This window comes from Amia ocellicauda, chromosome 1 (genome assembly GCF_036373705.1).
Source record: "Amia ocellicauda isolate fAmiCal2 chromosome 1, fAmiCal2.hap1, whole genome shotgun sequence".
Lineage (NCBI taxonomy): Eukaryota > Metazoa > Chordata > Actinopteri > Amiiformes > Amiidae > Amia > Amia ocellicauda.
Genome location: NC_089850.1, coordinates 42,259,971 through 42,287,788, shown reverse-complemented (window position 1 = coordinate 42,287,788; position 27,818 = coordinate 42,259,971). Strand labels below are relative to the sequence as shown.

At 37.7% G+C, this 27,818-nt stretch overlaps 1 protein-coding gene across 1 annotated transcript in view; it reads right to left on the bottom strand.

Annotated features, from left to right (window-relative positions):
- nbas (NBAS subunit of NRZ tethering complex) overlaps positions 1-27,818 on the bottom strand; it is a 198,510-nt gene that overhangs the window by 131,333 nt on the left and 39,359 nt on the right. The window contains exons 22-30 of the mRNA XM_066705652.1: positions 20,609-20,695; positions 19,594-19,747; positions 18,643-18,828; positions 15,973-16,146; positions 13,407-13,540; positions 11,345-11,407; positions 6,116-6,238; positions 5,498-5,600; positions 368-597 (exon numbers count right to left, since the gene is read on the bottom strand). Coding sequence (XP_066561749.1) covers positions 368-597; positions 5,498-5,600; positions 6,116-6,238; positions 11,345-11,407; positions 13,407-13,540; positions 15,973-16,146; positions 18,643-18,828; positions 19,594-19,747; positions 20,609-20,695 — 1,254 coding nt within the window. The remainder of the gene's footprint in view (positions 1-367; positions 598-5,497; positions 5,601-6,115; positions 6,239-11,344; positions 11,408-13,406; positions 13,541-15,972; positions 16,147-18,642; positions 18,829-19,593; positions 19,748-20,608; positions 20,696-27,818) is intronic.

Below are 27,818 nucleotides of genomic sequence, written 5' to 3'. Positions count from 1 at the left end.
TATGACCAACAATATTGTGTTTTATAAACTGCTGCAATTTGCAGAGAACTTTCTTATTATCCACATTCATAGTTTTACTATTAATTACTGAGAATTTCATTATTCCTGATAAACAACCAATTTTTCACATTTTATTTTCATGGCAATTTCAATCAACTGCAGACTGAGACTGAATCGTGGTAATCAATGGTCTCACTAGTAATTACAAAAACTTTAACCGCTGAAGAAAAAAAAAAAAAAGTGTGATTAATTCTTTCCAGTAGACTAAGGATAACAAAGTTGACAAATAAGCCATAATTTAAAAAAGTGGCCATATAAAACAAACAAAAAAGTATTTAGATTGATTTAGTTTTTCTTTTTCTTTTACCTGGCCAAGTGCATGCAGTTGTCAGTCAGAGATGTGGAGGAATTGAAGTATTCCCTAGCTGCTGCCAGGACCAGCTCAATGCTCTTCGTGTAGCTGACCTTGGAGTGTGCTTTCCCTCGGAAGGCCACGCTAACGGGCGTGTCCTGCGATACGGCGCTGCAGTGCATCATCTGCCCAGCCAGGCGGATATTTTCCAGGCGGCTGGAGCACAGCAGGCTTTCAGTAAATATCTGAAAGGTGAAAAGATGTTAGCCCTACAGAAAGGAGTGCTGGTCATTCATGTGAGCTATACCAACATCTCGACATTTGCTCCTGTAAATATTTGGTTTTGAGATAAAGAACATATATTAGCTAAATAAAAAAATTAGAAAAATAAATACAAAGATATAATTTCCTTTTTTTGGAAATTAAAACATCACACTTGCACGCTACAAGTTAGGATACCAGCAGGGGGAAGTATATGAGATCAGTATGGTTTTATTCCTATTGATTGACATAGCAGGGGGTCAATCTTCCTCAGCCGACACCTACATTGATGAAAAGGAAGTCAAACAACACGTAGAAGGTAAGATGAGTCAAAAGCTAGAATTTGTGGTTTGTTATGGCCCGCTGGTCTAATAAGAAAGTCTCAACCACTTATTATGTGGGACTTCATAGATTATATATTTTGTATTATATCTGTTAGTTGCCCTATGAAGAAAATTGGTTTGATCATTAAACCAATGCACACATCTACATATATTTGAAAAACAGGGCAAATAAATGTTATGTGCTTTTGTGTTTGCAAACAACACATTAAACTCTAAAATCTTTCTATGGATTAATTACGGTGCCGGGGGCTTATGTAGTATTTTACAGCATTGAAAATTAGATTTCATAATTAATTTGTGTTACCCACTGTCACGACTGCTGTCAGACTGCAAAGTCAAGAAGAAAGAGTTTAAAATACTCTGAAATTGGCCAACACAACATGAAATTCACAACCTAGAATATTTCAGTATAGCATTAAGTTTAAGCGCATTTACGCAGGAGAAACAGTTTCTGCAATGTATGAATAAAAGTCAGGTATTATTTTAAAGAAATACAATACATGACATTACTTCTGCAACAAGTAGATCATAAGTTAATGAGTTTTCTTGAAAATTGTAGGAAGCCGATGGAGATTTCAGTAGGGGTTTTACCTTTGATCGATCTGAAATGCCCTACCCTTAATTAGCTTTTAATTAACCCTTTAGTTATGTTTGGGCTTTTTGGTTCATGATAGTAATTTTTGTTATCGTGAGGGGTGCAGCCTCATGCTAGGTTATCATGAGGGGTGCAGCCTGTAAAAGCCTTTACAATGCCACTAATTAAGCCCTATATATATATATATATATAAATATAAATATATATATATATATATATATATATATACACACACACATACACACACACACATGTATTTTCAACAACTAAAACACTCTATGAACTACTTAACAGTCCTTGAAAAGTGGAAACATGCCACATTTGACATGAAGGTCAGAGTCATTTGAGAAGATAGGTTTGTAATATGCATGCATAATTTCGTAATTATTCTGTATAACATCCCACTGATCTGTGCCATTTCTGTGTTTTGCATCATTTTGTGCCATCTAAGATGAGAGTATATGGACCAATAAAACAGCAGATGTTCCTAACCAGAAAGAGCTTCTAAATGATTTTTTCTCAAAAAAATAAAGCTGAAATAGCAAAGGCATGAGAGATAAAGATGATCTATCACCACTGCCGAAACTGCTGATCAGTAGCTGCTGATCAAACACCATTGCATTTAAACAGGAACATCTTTAACACTAACTGTGATCTTCCATAACAATGAGCCTGGAGGGTGTGTGCGTTTCCGTATATGTATGTGTGTGTGCGTGTGTGCATATATATATATATATATATATATATATATATATATATATATATATATATATATATATATATATATATATATATATATATATACACACACTCACCTAAAGGATTATTAGGAACACCTGTACAATTTCTCATTAATGCAATTATCTAATCAACCAATCACATGGCAGTTGCTTCAATGCATTTAGGGGTGTGGTCCTGGTCAAGACAATCTCCTGAACTCCAAACTGAATGTCTGAATGGGAAAGAAAGGTGATTTAAGCAATTTTGAGCGTGGCATGGTTGTTGGTTGCCAGACGGGCCGGTCTGAGTATTTCACAATCTGCTCAGTTACTGGGATTTTCACGCACAACCATTTCTAGGGTTTACAAAGAATGGTGTGAAAAGGGAAAAACATCCAGTATGCGGCAGTCCTGTGGGCAAAAATGCCTTGTTGATGCTAGAGGTCAGAGGAGAATGGGCCGACTGATTCAAGCTGATAGAAGAGCAACTTTGACTGAAATAACCACTCGTTACAACCGAGGTATGCAGCAAAGCATTTGTGAAGCCACAACACGTACAACCTTGAGGCGGATGGGCTACAACAGCAGAAGACCCCACCGGGTACCACTCATCTCCACTACAAATAGGAAAAAGAGGCTACAATTTGCACAAGCTCACCAAAATTGGACAGTTGAAGACTGGAAAAATGTTGCCTGGTCTGATGAGTCTCGATTTCTGTTGAGACATTCAGATGGTAGAGTCCGAATTTGGCGTAAACAGAATGAGAACATGGATCCATCATGCCTTGTTACCACTGTGCAGGCTGGTGGTGGTGGTGTAATGGTGTGGGGGATGTTTTCTTGGCACACTTTAGGCCCCTTAGTGCCAATTGGGCATCGTTTAAATGCCACGGCCTATCTGAGCATTGTTTCTGACCATGTCCATCCCTTTATGACCACCATGTACCCATCCTCTGATGGCTACTTCCAGCAGGATAATGCACCATGTCACAAAGGTCGAATCATTTCAAATTGGTTTCTTGAACATGACAATGAGTTCACTGTACTAAACTGGCCCCCACAGTCACCAGATCTCAACCCAATAGAGCATCTTTGGGATGTGGTGGAACGGGAGCTTCGTGCCCTGGATGTGCATCCCACAAATCTCCATCAACTGCAAGATGCTATCCTATCAATATGGGCCAACATTTCTAAAGAATGCTTTCAGCACCTTGTCGAATCAATGCCACGTAGAATTAAGGCAGTTCTGATGGCGAAAGGGGGTCAAACACAGTATTAGTATGGTGTTCCTAATAATCCTTTAGGTGAGTGTATATATATGCTTATGGTTTATAAAGCTTCGGGAGGTATTGTATTGTATTTTATTCTATTCAGTATGCAGCAGTAAGCATAATGATTCAGTGTAAAGTGAAGAAAAATGTTCAAAGTAAGATTAGGAAGGTATTTTCTGTGGATGCTGTTGAGAGTTTCCTTTTATAAATCATAATAACACAAAAGCGCACACACAAAAAACAATATCCACATATGGCTTCAATTATGAAGTAATGTTAAAAAGATGAAGTCAAAAGTCTCAAAACCAATTTTTTTTGCAGTGTTCCTTTAAAGAAATAAACTGAACCATATGTTTCCTTAACATCTTTAAATTCCTTAATATTTACTAATTTACTCATTAGTTATATTCTACAAACTGACAATTTGACAATTGTGAAATCATAAACCACGGATGGCAAACTAGTCATGATCATTTTTCAGTGAGCCTATCAATGACTGTGCAGATAAATTGGTACGCCATGTGATTTGCAGCTATTGCAAAATTAAACATAGTTGGCTTCTTCAGAGAGTTTCTGATCACAGAAAAAAGGTTAAAATTATCAAGAGGATCAGAAAAAGTTAAAATCTGCATACATTTTTCATGCTTGTTCTTCAGACTGTATATGCAATGTCATTGCCTGCCCTATATAGATGAAGCAGTATCCCTGTACAGTTTGCTATGCTACACTATTATCTCTTGTGGAAAAACACGATAAAATGGAGTGTCAGTGGCAGATTCCCTACTGGACGTCCATGGCTAACGTCTCAGATCTTCGATTTACAGTCTTTGTTTCAGAACAGGAAGAATCCCAAATCTGGCAACCTGGGCTTAACAGTATGAAGTTGTTCAAAGCACCGCTCAGCCTTGAAGGGCTTAATAACTCAGGAAAATAATGTAGAGGGGGTTGTGCAGTAGAGAGGTGATTTAACTGAAGATGCGGGATCATCAACCTTTGTTTCCTTCCACTCTGACGTGTGTTATATGAGTAACGCGAGGCTCGATTATTTTAACACTAATGTTTCTTTAAAGAAAGCAGAAAAGAGCAGGGCTGGGATGTGGGTCGTGACTACTGCAGAGGAACACAGGCTGCAGATTTACATTATGTATGTCAATCTGCAAAAAATGCCAACATGCACAGCGTCTGAGAGCAGAAAGCATTGAGCATATTCATGTGAATCAGGGGAGCACACACATGATTTCCACAGGGGATAAAATAACACACAACCTTAATTAAGCAGGAAACCATTTTCCTCTTTTCTCAGTTTCAAGAATTAACACCAGGATCATGATTAATAGCCTTTTGTTTCGCTCCTACCAGGAAATATGTTGTGAAATTAACTGACTTCAATTCAGACTCAAAACATGGTGTACTGAAGAAGCCAGAAATAATACTTACAGTATTTCTTGCAAAAATAAAGTCAGGATTTGTATATATGTAGAAATTGTGATCCTCATTTAGTGTTTTTTACTATTTGTTCATTTACACTTTATATTTACATTTTTTTAAATATACTAGTATGTAGTTTAATTTAATGTCCTATATTTAAAAAATGAGTTTGCAAACAGAGCAGGCTTTAATCAGATCTTACTGTTATTGGACTTTTTTCTCCCAGTATCAATTAAGTGGACTTTTATCAAGTTGCGAGACTTACAGGTTCAGCAACAATTTCCGTTTTTCGTAGGCTTAAACTCAACCGAGCAATTTGATCTGAGGATGAGTTCTCACAGTGTTGTTATTGTATTCTCAGAAGCGAGCAGAGTGAGATTGAACAGATGTCACCATGCAGGGGACCTGTTGCTTTTTAATAAGTGCCACAGTGTCGGGCAGAGTGTATGAATTTGATCTGAAAAAGATCTGAAGGAATAAAAAATATTAAGGATAATGATAGAGCAACAGAAGCTGTAAAACACTACCTGATAGCATGCGTCTTGTTCCAGGCATGTATATACAATGTTCTGCATGTCCAGCAAGTCCTGGAGCAGCCCTTTCCAATGATTTTCACTCACAGGTGGATTCCTACGAGTAAACCAACACAGCAGTGCATAGAGGTTCTTGGACACCTTGTGCAATCTCGGATTTCAAAATGCAAAACAGAGACATCTACTGGGGGAAAGTTAATTTCCAGAATCTTGTTCCTTTTTGTATTCCGAATTGGCTTCGGTATCAGTAAGATCAACTACACATAAACAGAACGATCTATCTATATTGGTCTTTTCCGACTACCCTTCGATAGTAAATTGATAAAAACGTGTAATAATAATGATAGTTAGATACAGCTTCCAAATGTATTCATCCCCTTGATAATGTCTAATGGCAGACTTTGCAAAGACCTAATCAAAAGTCTTTTTGATTTACATATCAACAATAGTACTTTATTAAGCAAATGAATACATTTGGTTGCAATTGTCAACACTCTAGATATTCTTCACACTTCACAATTCTGAGTTCAGATCATATTTTCTGAGTTTAATGATCTGAATTAACAGAAAATGCCTACTGATTCCCTGGGTTATAGCACTGAATTGGCATACTTGCGCCCAGTGTGCCGGGTGAGCTTCACCATCAGTTGATGTGCTTCTTCACGGTTGGTTTGGCTGTTCCTCACAAATGAAATGGGTTTTTGTAGTCCATTCTTCTCCAGATTCTCAGCAACACTGCAGTACACAAACACAAATTAAAATACAAATAAGTAAATGCTTCATCAACAGGAAGTAACCTACATATAATAAGTAAAGAATGTTTTATTACTTGTTTATATTGTAGTTGGAATGGGCATACTACAATGTAAGAATTTATGTATGACAGTATGTTTAATGGAAAATAAAGTGCCGTAAAACCTTGTCAGTAACTTAAAGGAAAACTGTGGTTGAAAGGTATTCATAAGAACATGAGAAAGTTTACAAACGAGAGAGGAGGACATTCGACCCATCATGCTTGTTTGGTGTCCATTAATAACTAAGTGATCCAAGGATCCTATGCAGTCTATTTTTAAATGTTTCCAAATTTTCAGCTTCAACCACATCGCTGGGGTGTTTGTTCCAGATTGTGACGACTCTCTGTGTGAAGAAGTGTCTCCTGTTTTCCATCTTGAATCTCTTGAAGCCCAATTTCCATTTGTGTCCCTGGGTGCATGTGTCCCTGCTGATCTGAAAAAGCTCCTCTGGTTTGATGTGGTCGATGCCTTTCATGATTTTGAAGACTTGAATCAAGTCCCCACGTAGTCTCCTCTGTTCCAGGGTGAAAAGGTTCAGTTCCCTCAGTCTCTCAGTAGGACTTTCCCTTCAGACCTGGAATAAGTCTGGTTGCTCTCCTCTGAACTGCCTCTAGAGCAGTGATATCTTTCTTGAAGTGTGGAGCCCAGAACTGTACACAGTATCCAGATGAGGTCTAACTAGTGCATTGTACAGTATGAACATTACTGCCCTTGTTCTCAATTCTACACTTTTGACAATATACCTCCCGTTTGCCTTTTTTATTGCTTCCCCACATGGAAGGAGAAAGTGAGGCGTCCACGTAGACTCCTAGGTCTTTCTCATGCGTTACTTCATCTAGTTCTATCCCTCCCATAGTGTAATTATAGTGGATATTTTTGTTACCTGCATGTAATACCTTGCACTTGTCCACATTGAATTTCATCTGCCAGGTGTCAGCCCACAACTGAATATTATCTAAGTGCCTTTGAATAACCTGTGCTGCCAAGATTGTATCTGCTGAGCCACCTATTTTAGTATCATGCAAATTTGACAAGTTTGCTAACTATCCCAGAGTCCAGATCATTAATATAGATTAGAAAAAGCAAAGGCCCTAGTACTGATCCCTGTGGAACTCCACTAACAACCTCACTCCAGTTAGAAGCAACTCCTCTAATCAACACCCTCTGCTTCCTATACATCAACCAGTTCATAATCCATCTACTTACATTAACCTGAATGCCTACAGCTTCCAATTTGAGGATCAGTCTTTGGTGTGGAACCTTATCAAAAGCTTTTTGGAAATCTAAGTATATCATATCATATGCTTTCACGTGATCTAGAGCTGCAGTTGCATGTTCAAAAAATTCTAATAAATTAGTAAGACATGATCTGCCTCGTCTAAACCCATGTTGACTATCTCCAAGAATATGTTTTTTATTAAGATGCTCCTCTATTTTATGTCTTATCATTTTTCCAACATTTTACAAGTGATGCAGGTGAGGCTGACTGGTCTGTAATTTCCTGGCTCAGTTTTTTCCGCTTTCTTGTAGATTAGTATAACATTTGCCATCTTCCAGTGAGTTGTTCCCTGTTCTAAGTGTCATTTGGAATATTTGAGTTAGCGGCCTATAAATAATTTCCCTCAATTCTTTAAGCACTGTTGGAAATATACCATCTGGCCCAGGTGATTTGTTTGTTTTTAATTATGCTAATCCATTTAGTAACTCCTCCTCATTTATCCTGATCTCTCTTAGGGTTTGACTGGACTGGTTGTTAACCTGTGGTATGTCTCTATTCTCTATTCCTTTTGTATACGCTATACAACATTTTCTTTCTCTTGATATTTTTTGCATACTGCTATTAAACCATTTTGGCCAATGTTTTTTGGTCCTCAAGTTTTGGTACAAATTTCTTCTGAGTCTCAAGTAGTATATTCTTAAAATATAACCGTTTTCAACTGAATCTGTATCCAATGTGCTCCAGTCTAACTCTTCTAAGTGCTGCCTCATACCTTCAAGGTTTGCTTTTCTAAAATTATAGACCATTGTTTTAGACATTGTCCTTGTTTTCTTTTTAAATGCCTCAAAGCTAACTATACTGTGATCACAGTTCTCTAACTAGTGTCCCTCTGACTCTATCTTGGTCACCTGAAAAGATCAAGTCAATGCATGCACTCTCGCTGGTTGGCTCCCCGACAAATTGAGTTAGAAAGCAGTCATTTACCATCTCAACCATTTCTATTTCTGCGTCTGTAGTTCCAACCAGGCTTTCCCAGTGTATGTTTGGGAAATTGAAATCCACATCCTTGCTATATGCAGTCCTGATTACACTGTACATCTGAATATCTGAGTTGGGTGGTCTGTAACACACTCCTACCACTAATCCTCCGGATCTTTTGTGCACAAATGTAACCCACAAAGATTCTGTTTTGTTACTAGGATCTAATTTGATTTTTTCTGCCTCAATGTTATTTTTGACATATAATGCTACCCCACCTCCTCTTCGATTATGCTTGTCCCTCCTAAACTGTGTGTATCCTTTCAATTTGTATTAATCCCTATTATTTTCTGTAAGCCATGTTTCTGTCACTCCTACAACATCATAGTCACACGCCAGCACTGTGGCTTCTAGGTCTAACATCTTGTTCCTTATACTCCTGGCATTGAGGTACAAACCTTTCAGAACTTTCCTACTTGCAGTTTCCCTTTGTTTTCTTTCCTTAGTGGAACATCTCCCATTGTCAGAGCTCCCTGCCCCCCTGGTCCCTAGTTTAAAAGATTCTCATTTACTCTGCACATACACTCTCCCAATGCATTAGCCCCCCCTTCTGTTTAGATGTAGACTGTCCGGTTTGTACAGGTCCCATCTATCCCAGAAGAAAGACCAATGCTCCATAAATCTAAAACCCTCTTCCCTACACCAAGATTTCAGCCACGTGTTAAACTTTCTAATCTCTGCCTGTCTACCTGGCCTGGCACGTGGTACTGGAAGTATTTCGGAGAAAACTACTGTGGAGTTTCTGCTCTTGAGGTTCGTTCCTAACTCTTTAAATGTGTCTTGCAGAACCTCTGCCCTGCCTTTTCCTATGCCATTGGTTCCAATGTGGACTATGACCAGTGGATTCCCCCCCCGGCTTTGTCCAGTAGCCCGTCTACTAGTTTAGGGAGATATGCAACCTGAGCACCAGGCAGGCACGATACCATGCGGGTTTTCTTAGCACTAGAACACACTGTGTGATCTACACCTCTAAGGACTGAATTTCCTACTATAACTATCTCCCTCTTCTTGGGGGGAGTGGGCACCATGGTGCTCTGTTGCTCAGCTGCCCTCCCATCACCCTCTGAGCTGTCACTGTCCAACTCGGTGTCCAGCAGTTGGAACCTGTTGGGCATTTCTAGCTTTTGGGATGTCTCTATAGGTTGTGCACACCCTTTTCTGCAGTTTACGACCTACTGTAAACCCAGCAGTTCTCTACGTTGTCTCAACTCTCCTAGGTTTTGGCGTGCACACCATCTCTCTCATGGGCTGATTGACCAATTCTTCTATATCACTAATATAGTTCACAATGTTCACAAGTTCATCCAGGAAGGCAATCATTCTGGAAACCTGGCACTGTAGTGGCCACATGCTTCTAAATGTTGAAGTTTTTCTCTTGGCTTCTGTTCCCTAGTCAACTGTTAACTTTTTGTGACCGAGATTTCTCTCTCAACAGCTGCTTTAAGTAGCTTTTGTCTACCGGCCTCCAATTCAAACCTAACTGGCCCCACCTGGCTCCTCCTGCAACAGAATTCCTGCTAGTCTTTGACTAAAATCACCTTTCTACAACCTGTTTCCTTTCACCAACTCAGCAGCTGAACTTAATTGACTTCAATTAAGGCAAAGTTAAAACAAAATGAGGAATGCTAAGAATGGTCTGAAACTAGGAAAACAACAAGATGACTGCCTCTCACCTGTACTCTCGTGTGTCTGTTTGTTGCAACTTGTAAATACTTCTGGGTTTTCTGTGTATTAATTTGTTTATGGATTAAATTGCCTCAAAGAGCGACATCAGGAGATATTAAAAAGTGCTTTTACAACAATATCCTTTCTAAATGTTCAGATGACATTTTACCATAGGAACACAATGATTCCAACATGGACCCCTCTTGACATTTCTCCTTGATCTAGGTACCATATGGTATACTCTCATTTTAACATCTGGAGTTAATTATCAATGATGTGCACAGAGGGTCGACATTTCTTTAGGTCTCTTTTTGTTTACCCGAGGTGAGTAAATTTAGCCTATCCACAGAACCACTGAAATCTGCCCCCTTTTCAATGAGAAAACCAAAAGCTTGCATTGATAAAGATTGATAAACATATAAAAAGCTGTTATGTCTTGCCAAAACAGACAAGCATTGGTTTTCTCATTTAAAATAGATACCCTCCACTCAGCCAGAATTAGAACGGTTCCCAGTTTTAAAAGCAGGAATATTCTGAAGCACCTCCTTTTGCCCTGGAAAGCGTCTGGCACCTGGTAGTGTACGGAGGTAGTGCACACCGTTATCACTCCAGAATTATGCTGAATCTCTTCACACAGACTCAATAATTGGATACTTTTACAATTTTATGCTCACAGCCTTGCCTGTGCTCAGTCAGCTGGAGCAAATTTGTGGTGTAATATACTCTTACATATTCTATTGTACACTGATTGAACCATTCATACAGCAAAAAATACGAAGATAAACTAAACTTCTTCAGAAATAAGGCAGTAAATCACAGAAAACAACAAGAATAACACAACATTACAAACGGGTGTAAACAAAATCAATTTTCAAAATTTAAACTTGGTTAAGATTAAGATTTGTATAGTAATTTCAGAATATCCTTTATATTATTTTTTTTATTGGCAACTAAGGAGGAGTGGAAGAAGAAATACATATTTTTCCATTTTATTAATTGTAAATTAAACATCCATATCTTTGCAATTGGTTTATAAATGTACTCAGTAGCTTTATAACATTGGACACATATTTTGTTAATAAAAAGCAAAATGCATTATTAAGGAATACTTTAATAATTATGTACCTGAGGTGTTTCTCCAATTGATCCACCTTGTCATGAAGTATTTTGGTCAGGTTTGTTTCAGCTCTGTGGGAAATAACACAAGCAATTATTCACCAGCATTGGGTTACACAAAAAATAATTTAGCTAGGCTACCCAGAGTAACAGTTACTTATTTATGGTGGCTAAGTTGCCATTTTACTGGTTTGAATGGTGTATAGCGGTTATCTTTGGAAAATGTTCCTGATTTCAAGTAAAAGAGAAGTAAAAATTTGTGCTCATAAGCAATTTGTTTCTCTCAGAACAGCCTTAAATCAACAGCACTTCACAGAAATGTGTTTTTACAGTAATAGAACGGCGAGGTATACATGCTATTTTCATTCCCAGGAGACAGCTGTTAAATTGCCAATTTCAAGTATAGATCCATATACAAGCACAAAAAAATAATCAAATGCAGCATATTAAGGTTGTATATGTGTCGTTGTAACAGCAGCATTGGTCAAATTTAAACTCTATTCTATCACATCAACTCACTCTTTCACATTAGTCTGAGAGTGCACACAGTGAACCAAAAACATTTCTCTTCTTTCCATCTGCTGTTGCACGGTCTTCATGTCTCTACCACCAGCAAAATGTGCCTAATTATTATGTCATATTTTTCAAGTAGTGATTGGTGGAAAATTAATTTGTTCATCTAGCATTTCATAACTGTGAGGTGCCATTTAATTCTAAATTAATCTACTAGGAGTTTCTAGGTAATCAAATATTCTTGGGTTCATCTGGGTTCGGCTCTGACTTCTCTTCCACTTCTGGACAATAGCCCTCACAATGGGTCTTTGTGAAATTAAGAATCGGCAGGTGCTTGTAACGTACAATCACATCTCGCTCACTGTATCAGTCTTTCAGAGCAGAGTTTGACTGACTATCAATGAGAACCATTTGCAGTGATTGTGGTGCTGATTCAGCATTGATGGCAAACAGGTCTTTAAAGAGATGCACATCAGCAGAACATGGCCGGAAATGTAGGAATCTCTCAGAAACTGCTGCAGTAGCAAAGCCACACTGCAGTACAAGACCTTTGGAAAGTCTGTTTCCAAAATGTTGCTGTGTTTAGGAAGAGCCTAGGATGGAAAAGCTAACTGCTTTTGAAAAAGCTGAAGCTTCATGTCAAATCCTGTCAAATTATGGCCTTGCAGCACTGCATTAAGACCATCTATGTGCTGTGCTCTGTCAGTGAGGAGAGCTAGTTTCCATATCCATTGGCTTTCACAGAGGTCTCTAAAAGGTCAGTTCTTTTCAGTCATGACTCCACTGTGGTACCGCACATCATGGCACACCACATAATTTTCTTACAAATAACTGAGGAAATGCCTTTGATTCAGTCCCTGGGAACAGATGAAATTTACTGTTGAGACGACTTTCATTGCTTCCTCAAGGTTTAGTGCCTTTCTACAGGGAGACTGTTAATGGATAATGCCACGCAGTCCTATTAGAATTAATCAATTCTACGTGGTTGGGTCATGAAAATTGCATTGTGGGGATTCAGCCTGCAGAAGGTAGTTTGAGGACCCCTACACAGAGTCATTCTGTAAAACTAGAAGAGTGTTTTAATCTTTATTCATGATGTTTTCTTGTGTTTGTTTTTCCCCTCCAGAGAAAGTCCTTTGGAGACCGTGTCATCATTCAAGACCCCTGAGCTAAGTATATTGACAATATGTGGGTTTATCCCCTTTGAGCATGAAGAGGGCATTCAAGTGGTAGTCCCTTGTTAATCAGATATGTGCCTGAAGCATCTCCGCAGCACTGTCTGGGTGTTGTAAATACAGAGGTGTCTGATCATGGAGTGATATAAGCTGATGGGATTGGCCTATTATTCTGCAAATTGTCATCCAGCTGGAAGAAAAGCGATCATTAAAGAAGAGGTTGTGGAATTCACTGATAGATTGCAACTTTCAAATTCCCTAAGGGTAGCCTAAAAGACTTTATAAATAGCTGTAGAGGGATATATTACCACTTTCATTATGTGCATTTGTTTTATTGCACACATTGTGTTAGAATTGTTCATATTAGGATTAAATCCACTTACCCGAAGCCTCTCTGTGGAAGACATTCTAGCACATCATAACAAAGAGAAAGCTGATTGTCCCTTTCACAGGTATAGATGCACTCGAGGGCTATCGACATTAATTGGTCATGATCTCCAATAATTTTCTGCTGACACTGTAAGGAGAGGAAACTGTGTTTCTTAGCCGCAAAACAGTCCTAAAATCTATTCAACAAAGCATGTTTTTTCCCTATGATATATAGATATATACATATATATATATAAATATACATATATACATATACATATATACACATATATATATATACACATATATATATATATATATATAGATATATACATATATATATACACACATATATATATACACACATATATATATATATATACACACATATATATACACTCACCTAAAGGATTATTAGGAACACCATACTAATACTGTGTTTTACCCCCTTTCGCCTTCAGAACTGCCTTAATTCTAAGTGGCATTGATTCAACAAGGTGCTGAAAGCATTCTTTAGAAATGTTGGCCCATATTGATAGGATAGCATCTTGCAGTTGATGGAGATTCGTGGGATGCACATCCAGGGCACGAAGCTCCCGTTCCACCACATCCCAAAGATGCTCTATTGGGTTGAGATCTGGTGACTGTGGGGGCCAGTTTAGTACAGTGAACTCATTGTCATGTTCAAGAAACCAATTTGAAATGATTCGACCTTTGTGACATGGTGCATTATCCTGCTGGAAGTAGCCATCAGAGGATGGGTACATGGTGGTCATAAAGGGATGGACATGGTCAGAAACAATGCTCAGGTAGGCCGTGGCATTTAAACGATGCCCAATTGGCACTAAGGGGCCTAAAGTGTGCCAAGAAAACATCCCCCACACCATTACACCACCACCACCAGCCTGCACAGTGGTAACAAGGCATGATGGATCCATGTTCTCATTCTGTTTACGCCAAATTCTGACTCTACCATCTGAATGTCTCAACAGAAATCGAGACTCATCAGACCAGGCAACATTTTTCCAGTCTTCAACTGTCCAATTTTGGTGAGCTTGTGCAAATTGTAGCCTCTTTTTCCTATTTGTAGTGGAGATGAGTGGTACCCGGTGGGGTCTTCTGCTGTTGTAGCCCATCCGCCTCAAGGTTGTACGTGTTGTGGCTTCACAAATGCTTTACTGCATACCTCGGTTGTAACGAGTGGTTATTTCAGTCAAAGTTGCTCTTCTATCAGCTTGAATCAGTCGGCCCATTCTCCTCTGACCTCTAGCATCAACAAGGCATTTTCGCCCACAGGACTGCCGCATACTGGATGTTTTTCCCTTTTCACACCATTCTTTGTAAACCCTAGAAATGGTTGTGCGTGAAAATCCCAGTAACTGAGCAGATTGTGAAATACTCAGACCGGCCCGTCTGGCACCAACAACCATGCCACGCTCAAAATTGCTTAAATCACCTTTCTTTCCCATTCAGACATTCAGTTTGGAGTTCAGGAGATTGTCTTGACCAGGACCACACCCCTAAATGCATTGAAGCAACTGCCATGTGATTGGTTGGTTAGATAATTGCATTAATGAGAAATTGAACAGGTGTTCCTAATAATCCTTTAAGTGAGTGTATATATCTATATATATATATATATATCTATATATATATATATATATATATATATATATATATATATATATATATCTATATATATATAGATAGATAGATATAGATGACAATGCATGATTAAGCAGCAGTTAAAGAAAAGCAATGTGGGCAGTCCTTGAGTATATTCTCAGGAAATATTACAATATTTCAGATGAGAGAGTTTAAAAAAAGAGTGTGGTTCACTCTCTGACTTTAGAGGGAGTACAAAATATCCTAGAAAACATTAGGCTTCAATATTTGCAATGTTTGCTACATCACTGTGCTTCAATTGAATTACATCATATTAACATCAACAGACGTGCATTTTGTTTGAGTAGCATTATTACACACACACAAAAGCTGTCAAACATACTAATTTCTTTTTTTTTTTTTTATGACAGAACAGATCTTTTCATTAAATTGTGTTATTACTGTGCCCTTGTTCCCAGAAATGAAAGGTATTAAATTAGTCCAGGAGTCATTTTCTAATCAACAGCATAGGGAATTCATACCGCTAAGCCAAAAGGTGACCATTACTATATTCTGTGTTTCTAATGTGTATCATGGTTGGCTGAAATTAATCCTTGAGGGCCATTCCAGTTACTCCAGTCAGGCCTTAAATTTTAAATGTATATTGCATCCTAATACTCATAAAAAGCACAGCTCACCGCTACAGCTGAGGGGTTATAGAGTGTTGTAATAGTTTTGAGTCTGGCTTTCGTCAGCACCCCTGGGGCCATAAATTGGGTTATGTACAAAATATTGTGGCGGGAGCTGTGACAAGAATCAGGTTTATTACTAATGAGGTATGAACATGACTTTCTGTTGGTATGTAACAAACACTTATTTTATACTTATTTTACGTCCTCTGCTCCAGTTTATAACTTCTGCAATTTGGAAATAAAAAGCCAAGCAAACAAACAAACAAAACAAAAAAAAACTTACATTAGGTTTAGACTGCTGAAATATCTGCAAAGGGAAGCTGAGATCCTCCTTTGAAAGAGTGATCAAGTATTCCCGCAGAAGTGCGTTGGCCGATCCTGCTTCCTGGCTCTCGCATCGATGGAGGAATGGGACCATCCATTGGTATGCGTCCTTCACGTACCTTTCTTTAGAAGACTGAAGGTGACAGAACATGCTTTTAATTGCAAGCAGGATAATGCTTCTAGGTATCAATTAATAAATAGCCAAGTCAGTGGAATTGTACAATATTGGTACATAGTAACATTTTACACTTTACAGTGAGGGAAAAGTATTTGATCCCCTGCTGATTTTGTACATTTGCCCACTGACAAATAAATGATCAGTCTATAATTGTAATGGTAGGTGTATTTTAACAGTGAGAGACAGAATAACAACACAAAAATCCAGAAAAACACATTTCAAAAAAGTTATAAATTGATTTGCATGTTAATGAGGGAAATAAGTATTTGATCCCCTATCAATCAGCAAGATTTCTGGCTCCCAGGTGTCTTTTATACAGGTAAAAAGCTGAGATTAGGAGCACTCTCTTAAAGGGAGTGCTCCTAATCTCAGCTGGTTACCTGTATAAAAGACACCTGTCCACAGAAGCAATCAATCAACCAGATTCCAAACTCTCCACCATGGCCAAGACCAAAGAGCTGTCCAAGGATGTCAGGGACAAGATTGTAGACCTACACAAGGCTGGAATGGGCTACAAGACCATCGCCAAGCAGCTTGGTGAGAAGGTGACAACAGTTGGTGCGATTATTCGCAAATGGAAGAAACACAAAATAACTGTCAGTCTCCCTCGGTCTGGGGCTCCATGCAAGATCTCACCTCATGGAGTTTCAATGATCATGAGAACGGTGAGGAATCAGCCCAGAACTACATGGGAGGATCTTGTTAATGATCTCAAGGTAGCTGGGACCATAGTCACCAAGAAAACAATTGGTAACACACTACGCCGTGAAGGACTGAAATCCTGCAGCGCCCGCAAGGTCCCCCTGCTCAAGAAAGCACATGTACAGGCCCGTCTGAAGTTTGCCAATGAACATCTGAATGATTCAGAGGAGAACTGGGTGAAAGTGTTGTGGTCAGATGAGACCAAAATCGAGCTCTTTGGCATCAACTCAACTCGCCGTGTTTGGAGGAGGAGGAATGACCCCAAGAACACCATCCCCACCGTCAAACATGGAGGTGGAAACATTATGCTTTGGGGTGTTTTTCTGCTAAGGGGACAGGACAACTGCACCGCATCAAAGGGACGATGGACGGGGCCATGTACCGTCAAATCTTGGGTGAGAACCTCCTTCCCTCAGCCAGGGCATTGAAAATGGGTGACCCAAAACACACAGCCAAGGCAACAAAGGAGTGGCTCAAGAAGAAGCACATTAAGGTCCTGGAGTGGCCTAGCCAGTCTCCAGACCTTAATCCCATAGAAAATCTGTGGAGGGAGCTGAAGGTTTGAGTTGCCAAACGTCAGCCTCGAAACCTTAATGACTTGGAGAGGATCTGCAAAGAGGAGTGGGACAAAATCCCTCCTGAGATGTGTGCAAACCTGGTGGCCAACTACAAGAAACATCTGACCTCTGTGATTGCCAACAAGGGTTTTGCCACCAAGTACTAAGTCGAAGGGGTCAAATACTTATTTCCCTCATTAACATACAAATCAATTTATAACTTTTTTGAAATACGTTTTTCTGGATTTTTTTGTTGTTATTCTGTCTCTCACCATTAAAATACAGCTACCATTAAAATTATAGACTGATCATTTCTTTGTCAGTGGGCAAACGTACAAAATCAGCAGGGGATCAAATACTTTTTTCCCTCACTGTATGTTTGACATAGCTAACACATCCATTTTACAAAGATGTCATCAGCAGGATATAGGTGGCTTTTAATTACATTTGAAAAACAATATTTCCACAGGAGCTTTTTCAAATCATTTCGCTATCTGTTACACAATACTCTAGCAACCAGTAGTCGGTCTTAGCGGTGGTAAAAGCATCACTATATTGTGCAGTCCTTTTGTTCTTGAATGTTGCCATTTTATAAATCCACTCATTAGCGTTTGAAATAGGGTACAAAACTCAGTGTAGCAAAAATAGCTATGTGAAACCATGATATTCTAGTATATCTATAGGTGTACTGTATGACACATAGAAAGGGCATTTGAACACAGCTGTTTTAGGCTGTTAGATTTTTTTAAAGCAGTCTATTAAAGCAGGGAAGTGCATCAGCTATCTGTGAATGTAAATATAAGATGCACATTATAGTAACGGACAACTCTTCCTGAAAAATTGTAGATCACAAGCTCCACACAATTCTCAGCCATTAAATTGTAGATTGCATTTGTGGAACATCAAAGTCAAATTGATAGATTTTCACAAGAGGCTTAAACAGCCTTGTTGGCTGCTCTTCCCCAATACCATTTTTAATTAACCTTAATTAGCTGATGGGAATGAAATCATAAAACCGAGAGTATTTAAGCACAACAAACACTCTCTAATTGAAGGTGAAGGTGAGAGGTTATGGCTGCTCTAAAATTATATTACATAAATAAATAAATAAATAAATAAATATAAAGCACTTTAGTTTTTCCTTTACATGAATAATTTACAAAAAATTGAAAACATGCAACACACAGCGTACATTCTTCATTAATAGCCTCAGTTTGTCAATGTTTTTCATCTGTTGCAGATCCTTCAGTGTTAAGGTCAGGTCACAAGCAGCTTCATACACCAGTGTCTCTAAGGTAACCAAGTCGTCACAGAGGAGCTCAAGGCCTGGGATTTTTCTCTCCTTCCCCAGTCGCACCAAGGACAAGGCACAGTCCACCTAGAGACAAAAGACATGTAACTAATTGATAATAGCAGTCAGACATGCCTGTTTCATAATTATAATTTTCACAGAGCGGGTCCTTTAACACTAAAGTTCGCATGTTACAGCGTTTTATAAGAGCCATGTTTTTTTTCAGGATTGGACTCTGTCAGCTGCAGAATTCAACATGTGCTGCCCATTAAAATAACTCCACAAAATTACCTCAGGCAATAGCTTGAGCAATTAGGTATTCAACTGAGATACCAGTATCGATCTTAACCAGTGCATAGCATGCGCTTCTGAGAGACTGTCAAGGCTGCTGTCAAACTATTCAGACGTAAATTCAAATGCCTTTAATCATGCTAGAATCAGACTTTTTTTTTTTTTCTACCCATTTTAATCTTGATTGCTTTTAGTTTGAGAAACTGCAAAGATTTTACATTGCCATTCTGGACAAATCTTTTAAAATGCAAAATGCTTTCCACAATTTGGTAAAGTTGATGTGCACAGGATTGTAAACTGACAGGGGAGGCCCATGCATTCGTTTCAAAACCTCTTGTTTTTATTTACAATGTAAATCATTTGACTTTGGTCTGGCTGTGTATTCAGAGACATTACTCAGTTGAAAAACTTGGGTAAATAATAGCATTGCGAATCAAAGCATTGAGTATTGAATATGAAGTAAAATGTCGAGACACTCAACAATAGCTGAATAATGTTACAATTGTATAACAGTAAATAATTAGATGAAGCGCATTAAAGCAGAGTGCACAGACTCCTCACCTGTCTGGAAAAACTATCAATGTCCTCAGCCCGTTTCAGGTACCAGTCAGTCAGGAGCTCGACTGAGAGCTCAGCAGTTTGGTACTTCAATAATCCGGGGTTCTCTTGATAAAGGAATTCAGCTTCATCATTTGGATTTGGTTCCAAAATTGCTCTACAATGACATGGATACATGAATATTAAAGTGATAGTTTAAATAATAATTCACAATCATGTATTTTTTCAGTTTATGAGACTGAGGTATACATATATAGTATTGTATTAATGTATGTATGTTTTTGCTGTTGTTGTTAATAGTCAATAAGTGACAATCTATTTATATAACTAGTAAGTGAAGAAATTAAGTCCAACAAAACTTTTGCAAAGCACCTAATACAGACATAACAAAAGGCACAATTGGAATGAGATCGTACAAATCTATATTATTGATATCCATATTAGCTATTTAAAGATATATATTTTTAAAAAGCACTTTCATCCCCTGGGTAAGCAGAGCAGCCTGTACATTTTCAAGAGAAATGAAGGTATTTGGGCTACTTAACGACAATGATAAAGATGAAATTGCTGGATACAGCCTAAAAGTGTCCTTCCGATGTTTCCAGAATAGAAAACCACATCCATTATCCTACATCCACATTTTCATTTCTCTTTATCCATATTCATAATCCTGAACTTTTAAATGGATATCAAAAACAATGCCGCCATCCTCATTAGTATCTGCATTTTGTTTCTACATACATGTTCAAGCATATCATTCCTAAACCTAGATTTTGGCATACAAAACAAAACTACTGTGCATTAAATTATATATTTTTTTTTTCTGTTTGCTTGATTGTTTTATCAATGATTTCACCCCAACCAGTACTGTTATACTGTAATCACAATATGTGTAAAAATAATTGTCTGTATTTCCTTTCTATGGATGGCTGAACCGCATATGAGAAATTAGTTATGTGTATAAAATAATTACATCTATTTAAAATTGCATGCAGTACAATAACATGAAAACAGTTACCTGCATTCTGGTTCCTCACACCAGTCTCTGTCTCGATGTCTTTGTTCATTCCATGGTATCATCACTAGATTACCATCTTCATCATTGCTATTAAAAGACAGAATGCATACCTCATAGATTTAGGATTTCCACTGTCTTTATTAACAATTCTAAGTATGTATTAAAACTAGAGGTGAGCAAACCATTTTCAACAAGCATATAAACTATGAAAGAGTTAGTACATATACTGGGAGCACTTCTTTGTACAACACCTTGAAATTACCCAAGAGTAAGTCTAGATTTTTAAATGTTACTCTTAACCACATAGTGTGAATCAAAACACATCAATTATGATTATAATCACATCAATACAAAGATAACATATTTGCGGCAATGGCCGTTTCTGTTATACATGTCAACCCGCTTGGCATTTTGCTTAGTTGTTTAGCTAGTCTGGACATTGACTTCAAGCCTTTCAGAAGAATGAATCATGCTTGTGCTCCGTGGTACTCTGGGTGACTGGTTCCAAACCTTTTCTATTAAAGGAACTGCCTTTGGGGAATCTACCACAGACCACACTCAACTATAAATGCAATAAATGGAAAAAATAAGTGTCAAAAAACTGGTTTCTACATTTTTCTTCTTCACCTTGAGGAAGACAGTGAAAATAAATTAAAAGCCATATATATATATATATATATATATATATATATATATATATATATATATATATATATATATGAGAGAGAGAGAGAGAGAGAAATTAAGAGACTGCTTCATTTTTTTCTTAAATCAGCATCTCTACATGTATGGCAGCCATTCCATTCCATTCAAAATTGTATTTGGAATTTGGGAGAAATGTTGTCAGTAGTTTATATAATAAAACAAAAATGTTAATCTTACCCAAACACATACTTATACATAGTAAAACCAGAGAAACTGATAATGTTGCAGTGCTCTCAATTTTTTCCAGAGCTGGGTGTATATGTGTATATACATATATTAGGGCTGTCAGTCGATTACAAAAATTTGATCGGTTAATCATTGGCCATTAGTTGATTAATCAGTAGATTAATCAGGCATATATTAAAATAAGTGTAATGGTCTTTAAGTGGTTGTGCTACACAGTAAAACTTTAATAAATGATAGGCATTGATATTACAGTAGCCTATTAACAATGCTTAATGCAATGGTAACAAAAATGAAATAGAAATGTATATTAAAAAAATAAATAAAAAATAAATAAATCATAGAGTGAGTTTATCGACAGTGCGTGACAGTGGGGGGCGAACAGATTATTTAATCACCCACCCAATGCGTGAGATTTAGCGACAATGATTCAGAGTTTGAGATGGGGTCTCAATGCTTTATAGGTTTGCTATATAAAAATTATAATTCAAAAACAAATACCGTTTAGCTGCAACATGGCAGAGGATTATCTTTCCCTCTCCTGATTTGCCTTTATCATTTAACACTAGAAGCGCAGGGCTGGTCAGTTTGACCGATTTTATTTCAATTACTCTGTGTTCATGAATACACTGTGCAGACCCGTTCTTGACTTTTCCTAAATATATGTATTAAATATGCCTATAACGTTTTAGCTGCATAAACTTAAATCAAGTTCAAGTCTCGATCTCTACCTCACCTACAGTCGTTCATGTGCTAGCATTACAAGTGTCTTCTTACAACTGTATTCAGATTGATTGGACAATTACGCCGCAAATAAACAAACACGTCTCATGGTATTGACATGTTTAAATTAAAGCGCTTTGATGTTATTTATACCAATCATTTTATTGTTTTAATATTTCCATTTAAATACATGTGTGTGGCCGACGTGGTTCGGAGCTCCCCTCGGTGCCCCTCCAGCGCAGTGCAGCGTTAAGCCCTCAACGCTAAAAAGGCCGGGCCTCCTACCACGGGAGGCTCAACCATGTACTACTTTCACTGAGGGGTTACGTCACTTTGTAACGGGATCATTATGGCACGAATGAGCCCCGTTACATGTGCTCGTTTTATTCGATCGTTTGCCATCCATTAGACCTCAACGTTTAAAGAGCTATCGGCGCTTCTAGTGTTAACCGTATAATCGCCAGTCATTATTTTAATGAAGGAAAAAAAAAATCTGCTCGATTACATTGAGAAAATATTGTTTGTCGATCAATTAATTACTTGATTAATAGACCCGATTAATTGATTAGTCGAAGCAGCCCTAATATATAAACTAGTGGACTAGTGGATATGGATATGTATCTATTGCCACTGGCAGTGAAGAACTTGGAGTCCACCGGTAACATTAATTTCCCAATGATCCTAGCTATGACTCACCCTAGTATAGGTATAACAAGTGATTGTACTGGTATATGTGGATATGTGTTAATGTTTAATGGTTATAAAAACATTAATTTTGTAGCGTGTGTGAGAGCGTAAAACTGCTCTACTGAATAGGGGAAAAACAAAAAAACGTACTGGTCTACTAACTGCAATGTGAATGAAATGGTATGTACTACAGTTACTAGTAAAAAAGTAAATGTTTTACTAACTATAAAAAAAAGGTGCTATCTTCCTACTGATTTGCTGATCCATAACATTATGACACGGACTCTGACTCTGATTCTTAATGTAAAAGTGAAACCGAATATGTGCCAGAATTCCACATTGCTGCACAAAACGGATATAGGCTGTGCACAACGACATTTGTATAATGAAGAGTAAAAAGTAATCAGCAGAAATGAACCCCTAACTCAGGTTTTATCATTCTCTATATATAGTTTACTATTACAATTCTCAAAATGATAAGTATTATTATTAGCAGCATATTCTTTTGTCACATAGATTTTTCTATCAACACTGCTCAACGCTATCTGAATGACAGCTGTAAGATTACATGACAATTGAAACCATTTTACCAATATTAACAACTGAAAATGCCACAGATTACTTTTCAAACTCCTCTAACTGCCCTTTATTTGTTTATTTAATCCAGATCTGCAGTGTTCTACTAATGTGTTAAAAAGGGTCAAAAGTATTTGTAATAAGCACTATGAAAACCTAAACAAAGTTCCATCAGCTTTACAAATACACAAATTCATAGACGGTATTACCAAAAAAGGGCACAGTATGCACTGAGTTGAACCTCCAAGGACACAAGAAACTAAAAATCAATGAAGGACTGCATTATTCAGAACAAGAGTTTCAATCTGGATTTACATTGAGTATTTAAGCACTTCATGTACAGACGTGTAATGGATTTTAATTGTTGTTTGCCTTACTAGTGCTGAAGGAAAAAAAAATACAAAGAAAAATAAGTCCTACACTTTTAAACCACACCAAGTTTCCCGATCTTTATAGTGTTCATTTTGAAATAACTGCTTTATTGTCTTGGTCAGTTTAAGTTAAACGGTGTTATTCTATCTTTTCGTTATAAAAAAATGCTTTTAAGTGAACTTCAAATGCTGTCTCTGCAGTGCATCAACGGTGCCAAGTTATCGTACAAGCTGATTATACCAGACAGATGGTAAGGGACCTGCCATTTCAATTTTCTAAAAATCATGCAATAAAGTTAGCTTGGTGGCTAAGTACAAGAAAGAATAGTTTCAAGTCTTCTCAGTTGCAGCACCTCGTGATGAATTTGTTCTGCAAAGTTTGCAAATGTTTGTAGATTATACAAGGTAATGATATATAAACCCTACACATGTTCCTGCAGACAAATATTGTTGATAATACATGCTAAATTGATCATGTTTTGCCCACCCCGTTACTTCCTGTGTGGATTACGTAAAAGGTCAAGCATAATAATAATGTGCCAGGACAAGGTATTCTTTACTCACACTAAAATTTAGTCAGCGTATACAGAAAAGTTGCATAAAAGTTGCATTTCCTGAGGAATCCAACCATTCCTCACTAACTACTCAACTCGTCCAGTCACTGGTCCTCTCCCGCCTGGACTACTGCAACTCCCTCCTGGCCGGCCTACCTACCTACTACTACTACTACTACTACTACTACTACTACTACTACTACCCGCCGCTCCAGCTCATCCAGAACTGTGTGGCTCGTCTGGTATTCTCTCTGCCCCGATTCACACACGCTACTCCACTGCTCCGCTCCCTCCACTGGCTCCCGTTACCGGCACACATTCAGTTCAAGACATTGACCCTCGCCTACCGCTGTCTCGACCACACTGCACCAAGTTACCTTCAGTCCCTCGTCTCCCCACACATCCCCTCCAGACCACTGCGGTCTTCCAGTGCCAGAAGACTAACTCTGCCTCCTCTGAACTCTCCTTCCTCCAGAGCCGCTCCTTCTCATCCCTGACCCCTAAGTGGTGGAACGACCTTCCCACTGAAGTCAAGACAGCAGAGTCCCTGAACTCCTTCCGACGCTTACTTAAAACACATCTTTTCAGACAGTACATGTAATTTAGTCCTTTACTCTCCTGTAAGATGACACTTTCCAATGTTTTATCATACTACATGCCTTGCATTACTAGTACTCATATTGATATTTTGATTTCCCCTTTGCTCCCTGTCCCGTGGCCCTTGACTGTGACCTAACATCATATCTGCACTCAGCTTTTACAATCCAGGATGTAAGACCTCATATATTGTATACACTTGTGTAATTTGGAATTTGTAAAATGTATTATGCTTTGAATTGCACTGTATTATGTAAATTGGAATTTGTAATGTTTAATGCCTTGAACTGCACTGTATTTTTAGACTTTGTATTGCGCTTACATTTTGGATAAGGACGTCTGCCAAGAAATAAATAATAATAATAATAATAATAATGGTTGTCTATTATAATACAGTTAAAACAATTTAAATTGTGTCCAGACACATTTCACAAGTCTCACATGTTTCAAAACAATTGAAATTTGCAATTGTCTTCAATAATGAATTTGAACTTGTCTCTTTCTGAAATTATTACCACAGTATTTATACCAACAAGTATACATTTCTGTTGACACATTACAATGCACATACATTACTTTAAATAGTTTACAGGGGTATCTCTATGGCTGTTGCTTAGGAGTATTTTTTTTTTTTTTTTACTTAATTTTTTTACAAATTAAATGTATTGTTTCAACTATTATTTAAGCACCTTCATACTGCAAGTCAGAAATTTGCTGTTTAGAACATATAACTGTGTAAATGTTCTGTTCTTTCATTGGTGTTAGTGATTCGTAACAACACCACAGGGGAAACGTAGTCATGAATAAGAATAGGAATAGGAATAGGAATTGGAATAAGAATGGATAAAAACAAGAATGCAAGTAATGATATAAGGAAGAGAAAGTAATTGAAGATGATAAACCTTAAGCTGTTTGCCTTTCTGTTTGCATCCTGAGAGATAACCCCGTACACACAGTAATAAATTCTGTCTGGCCTGGACTACCTGATGTGCTTTTCATTTTCAGCAGCACAGCTCCAAATCAGTATTTGCTCCAGAGTATCTCTATGTCAGATATTCCAGCATAACCTTGTTTCTAGCAGCGTTACAATGTAAAGGTTACACCATATAAGGTAATATCCCATTGTGAAAATGAAATTACACCAGAAAGGAAAGATCCTTCAAACTAGTTTCAGTGCTCTCTCAATAAAGGTGATAAATATTTCCTGTATGTTGTGCGAATTGAAGGGGAAAGGTGCACAGACAGTGATATTTTACAATAAAAGGACACCAGATTTGTTTTCTCTCTGATACAAAAAAAATTATTTTATTCTCAGGTTTGTACTCATGCCCTCATCTCAAAACAAGTGTATGATTTCAGAAATACAGAGAAGAATGCATAATGTTGTGTATCTATGAATGATATCAACATATCAATTAAATATGTTTAAACAACTACTATGTGCAAGACCAGTCTATGGCATGTTAATAAAGACAACTTTATTTATTTAAGAGTAAAATATGTCCTTGAAGAGCAGAGGGTGGAATTTGATAAGTCTGTGTTATAGAGTCCTTGGTCACACTTTAAAATAAGGAGGTTAGTTCCTCATTAATTAATATAGGGATACCACAGGATTAACACATGAATATGTCATGCACTTTATCCGAGTTCTTATATTAATCACATGTATAACAAGGTTAGGGTTCATGTGCTCAACATCAGAACTCAGATGATGTGCAGGAGGTTTTTAATTCATATATTAATTCATGAGGAATCACAGCAGCTTATTTTAAAGTATGACCGAGTCCTTTTTTGTGAATTCTACTATGAATTGCCTCTGGAAAGCATATGACACCAGAGTATTTCTCACATGTAGTTACAAGCATGTCTTTGTGGGGCTGGATTATTCCAGTGGGAACATAGCAGTCCTCCACTATACGGTTTTCCTAATCAACACTTTTATATCATGCTGTGATCTGAGGATGAAAATAGTACTTGGGTCAAAGACTGCTTTAATATGCTTTAATAAGAATGCTGATATGTTAGTGAATAGCACTATTCACCCTGGGAAAGCTACTTTAAAATATCCCCTTTTCTTTTTTTTTTTTTCTTTTTTTTTTAAATTGTGCTGAGGTTCACTCTGAGGGGAGATGTGTCCTGCTTGCTTTCTCTCACCTGCAGTACCATATTTTAAAAGCTGCTATGTGCCTCCAGTTGCCTTCTTGGGGAGGTAAATGTGATTAATCATGCTCTTTGTGCTAATACTCCAGAGTGAATTAATAGTTTAGTTGTATAGCACTGCATTCAAGTCTCATTTATTAACACGTCCCATTGTGTAGGTAAAGATGAGACCTCGTACAAGGTAATACTACCTTGACCGCTTTACTACAGAGTGTGTCTTGCTCTTCCATACAAAAGTGTAACTTACAGACTATACTACCATCAATCCAGACTATGACCTGTGTGTCAATGCGTCTTTGCAACAGACAATCACAGTAATAGTAACACCTAACTAGGCAAGAAACACTAACCATGCTAGGCAAGAGACAGAAATTGACTATCTTGCAAATTTAAATGAAGAAAACTGGGGTAAGTCTTTTGGGACCAGCAAAGAGCTAAATTTTGTATCATTGATTCCAATCAAAAACTCTGTGACCTGATAAGAGTATTCCTTGTTCCCTTTTCATGCATCTCAATTAACAAAGGCATAATTGTCATCCCATTGAACTACCCTGTATAATACCACTGTTCATAACTTGACAGGAGTCTGAAAACAATAACACAACCAGACAATTCAGACTTCAGACAGTTTCAGTACAGCGACAAGAACAAGAA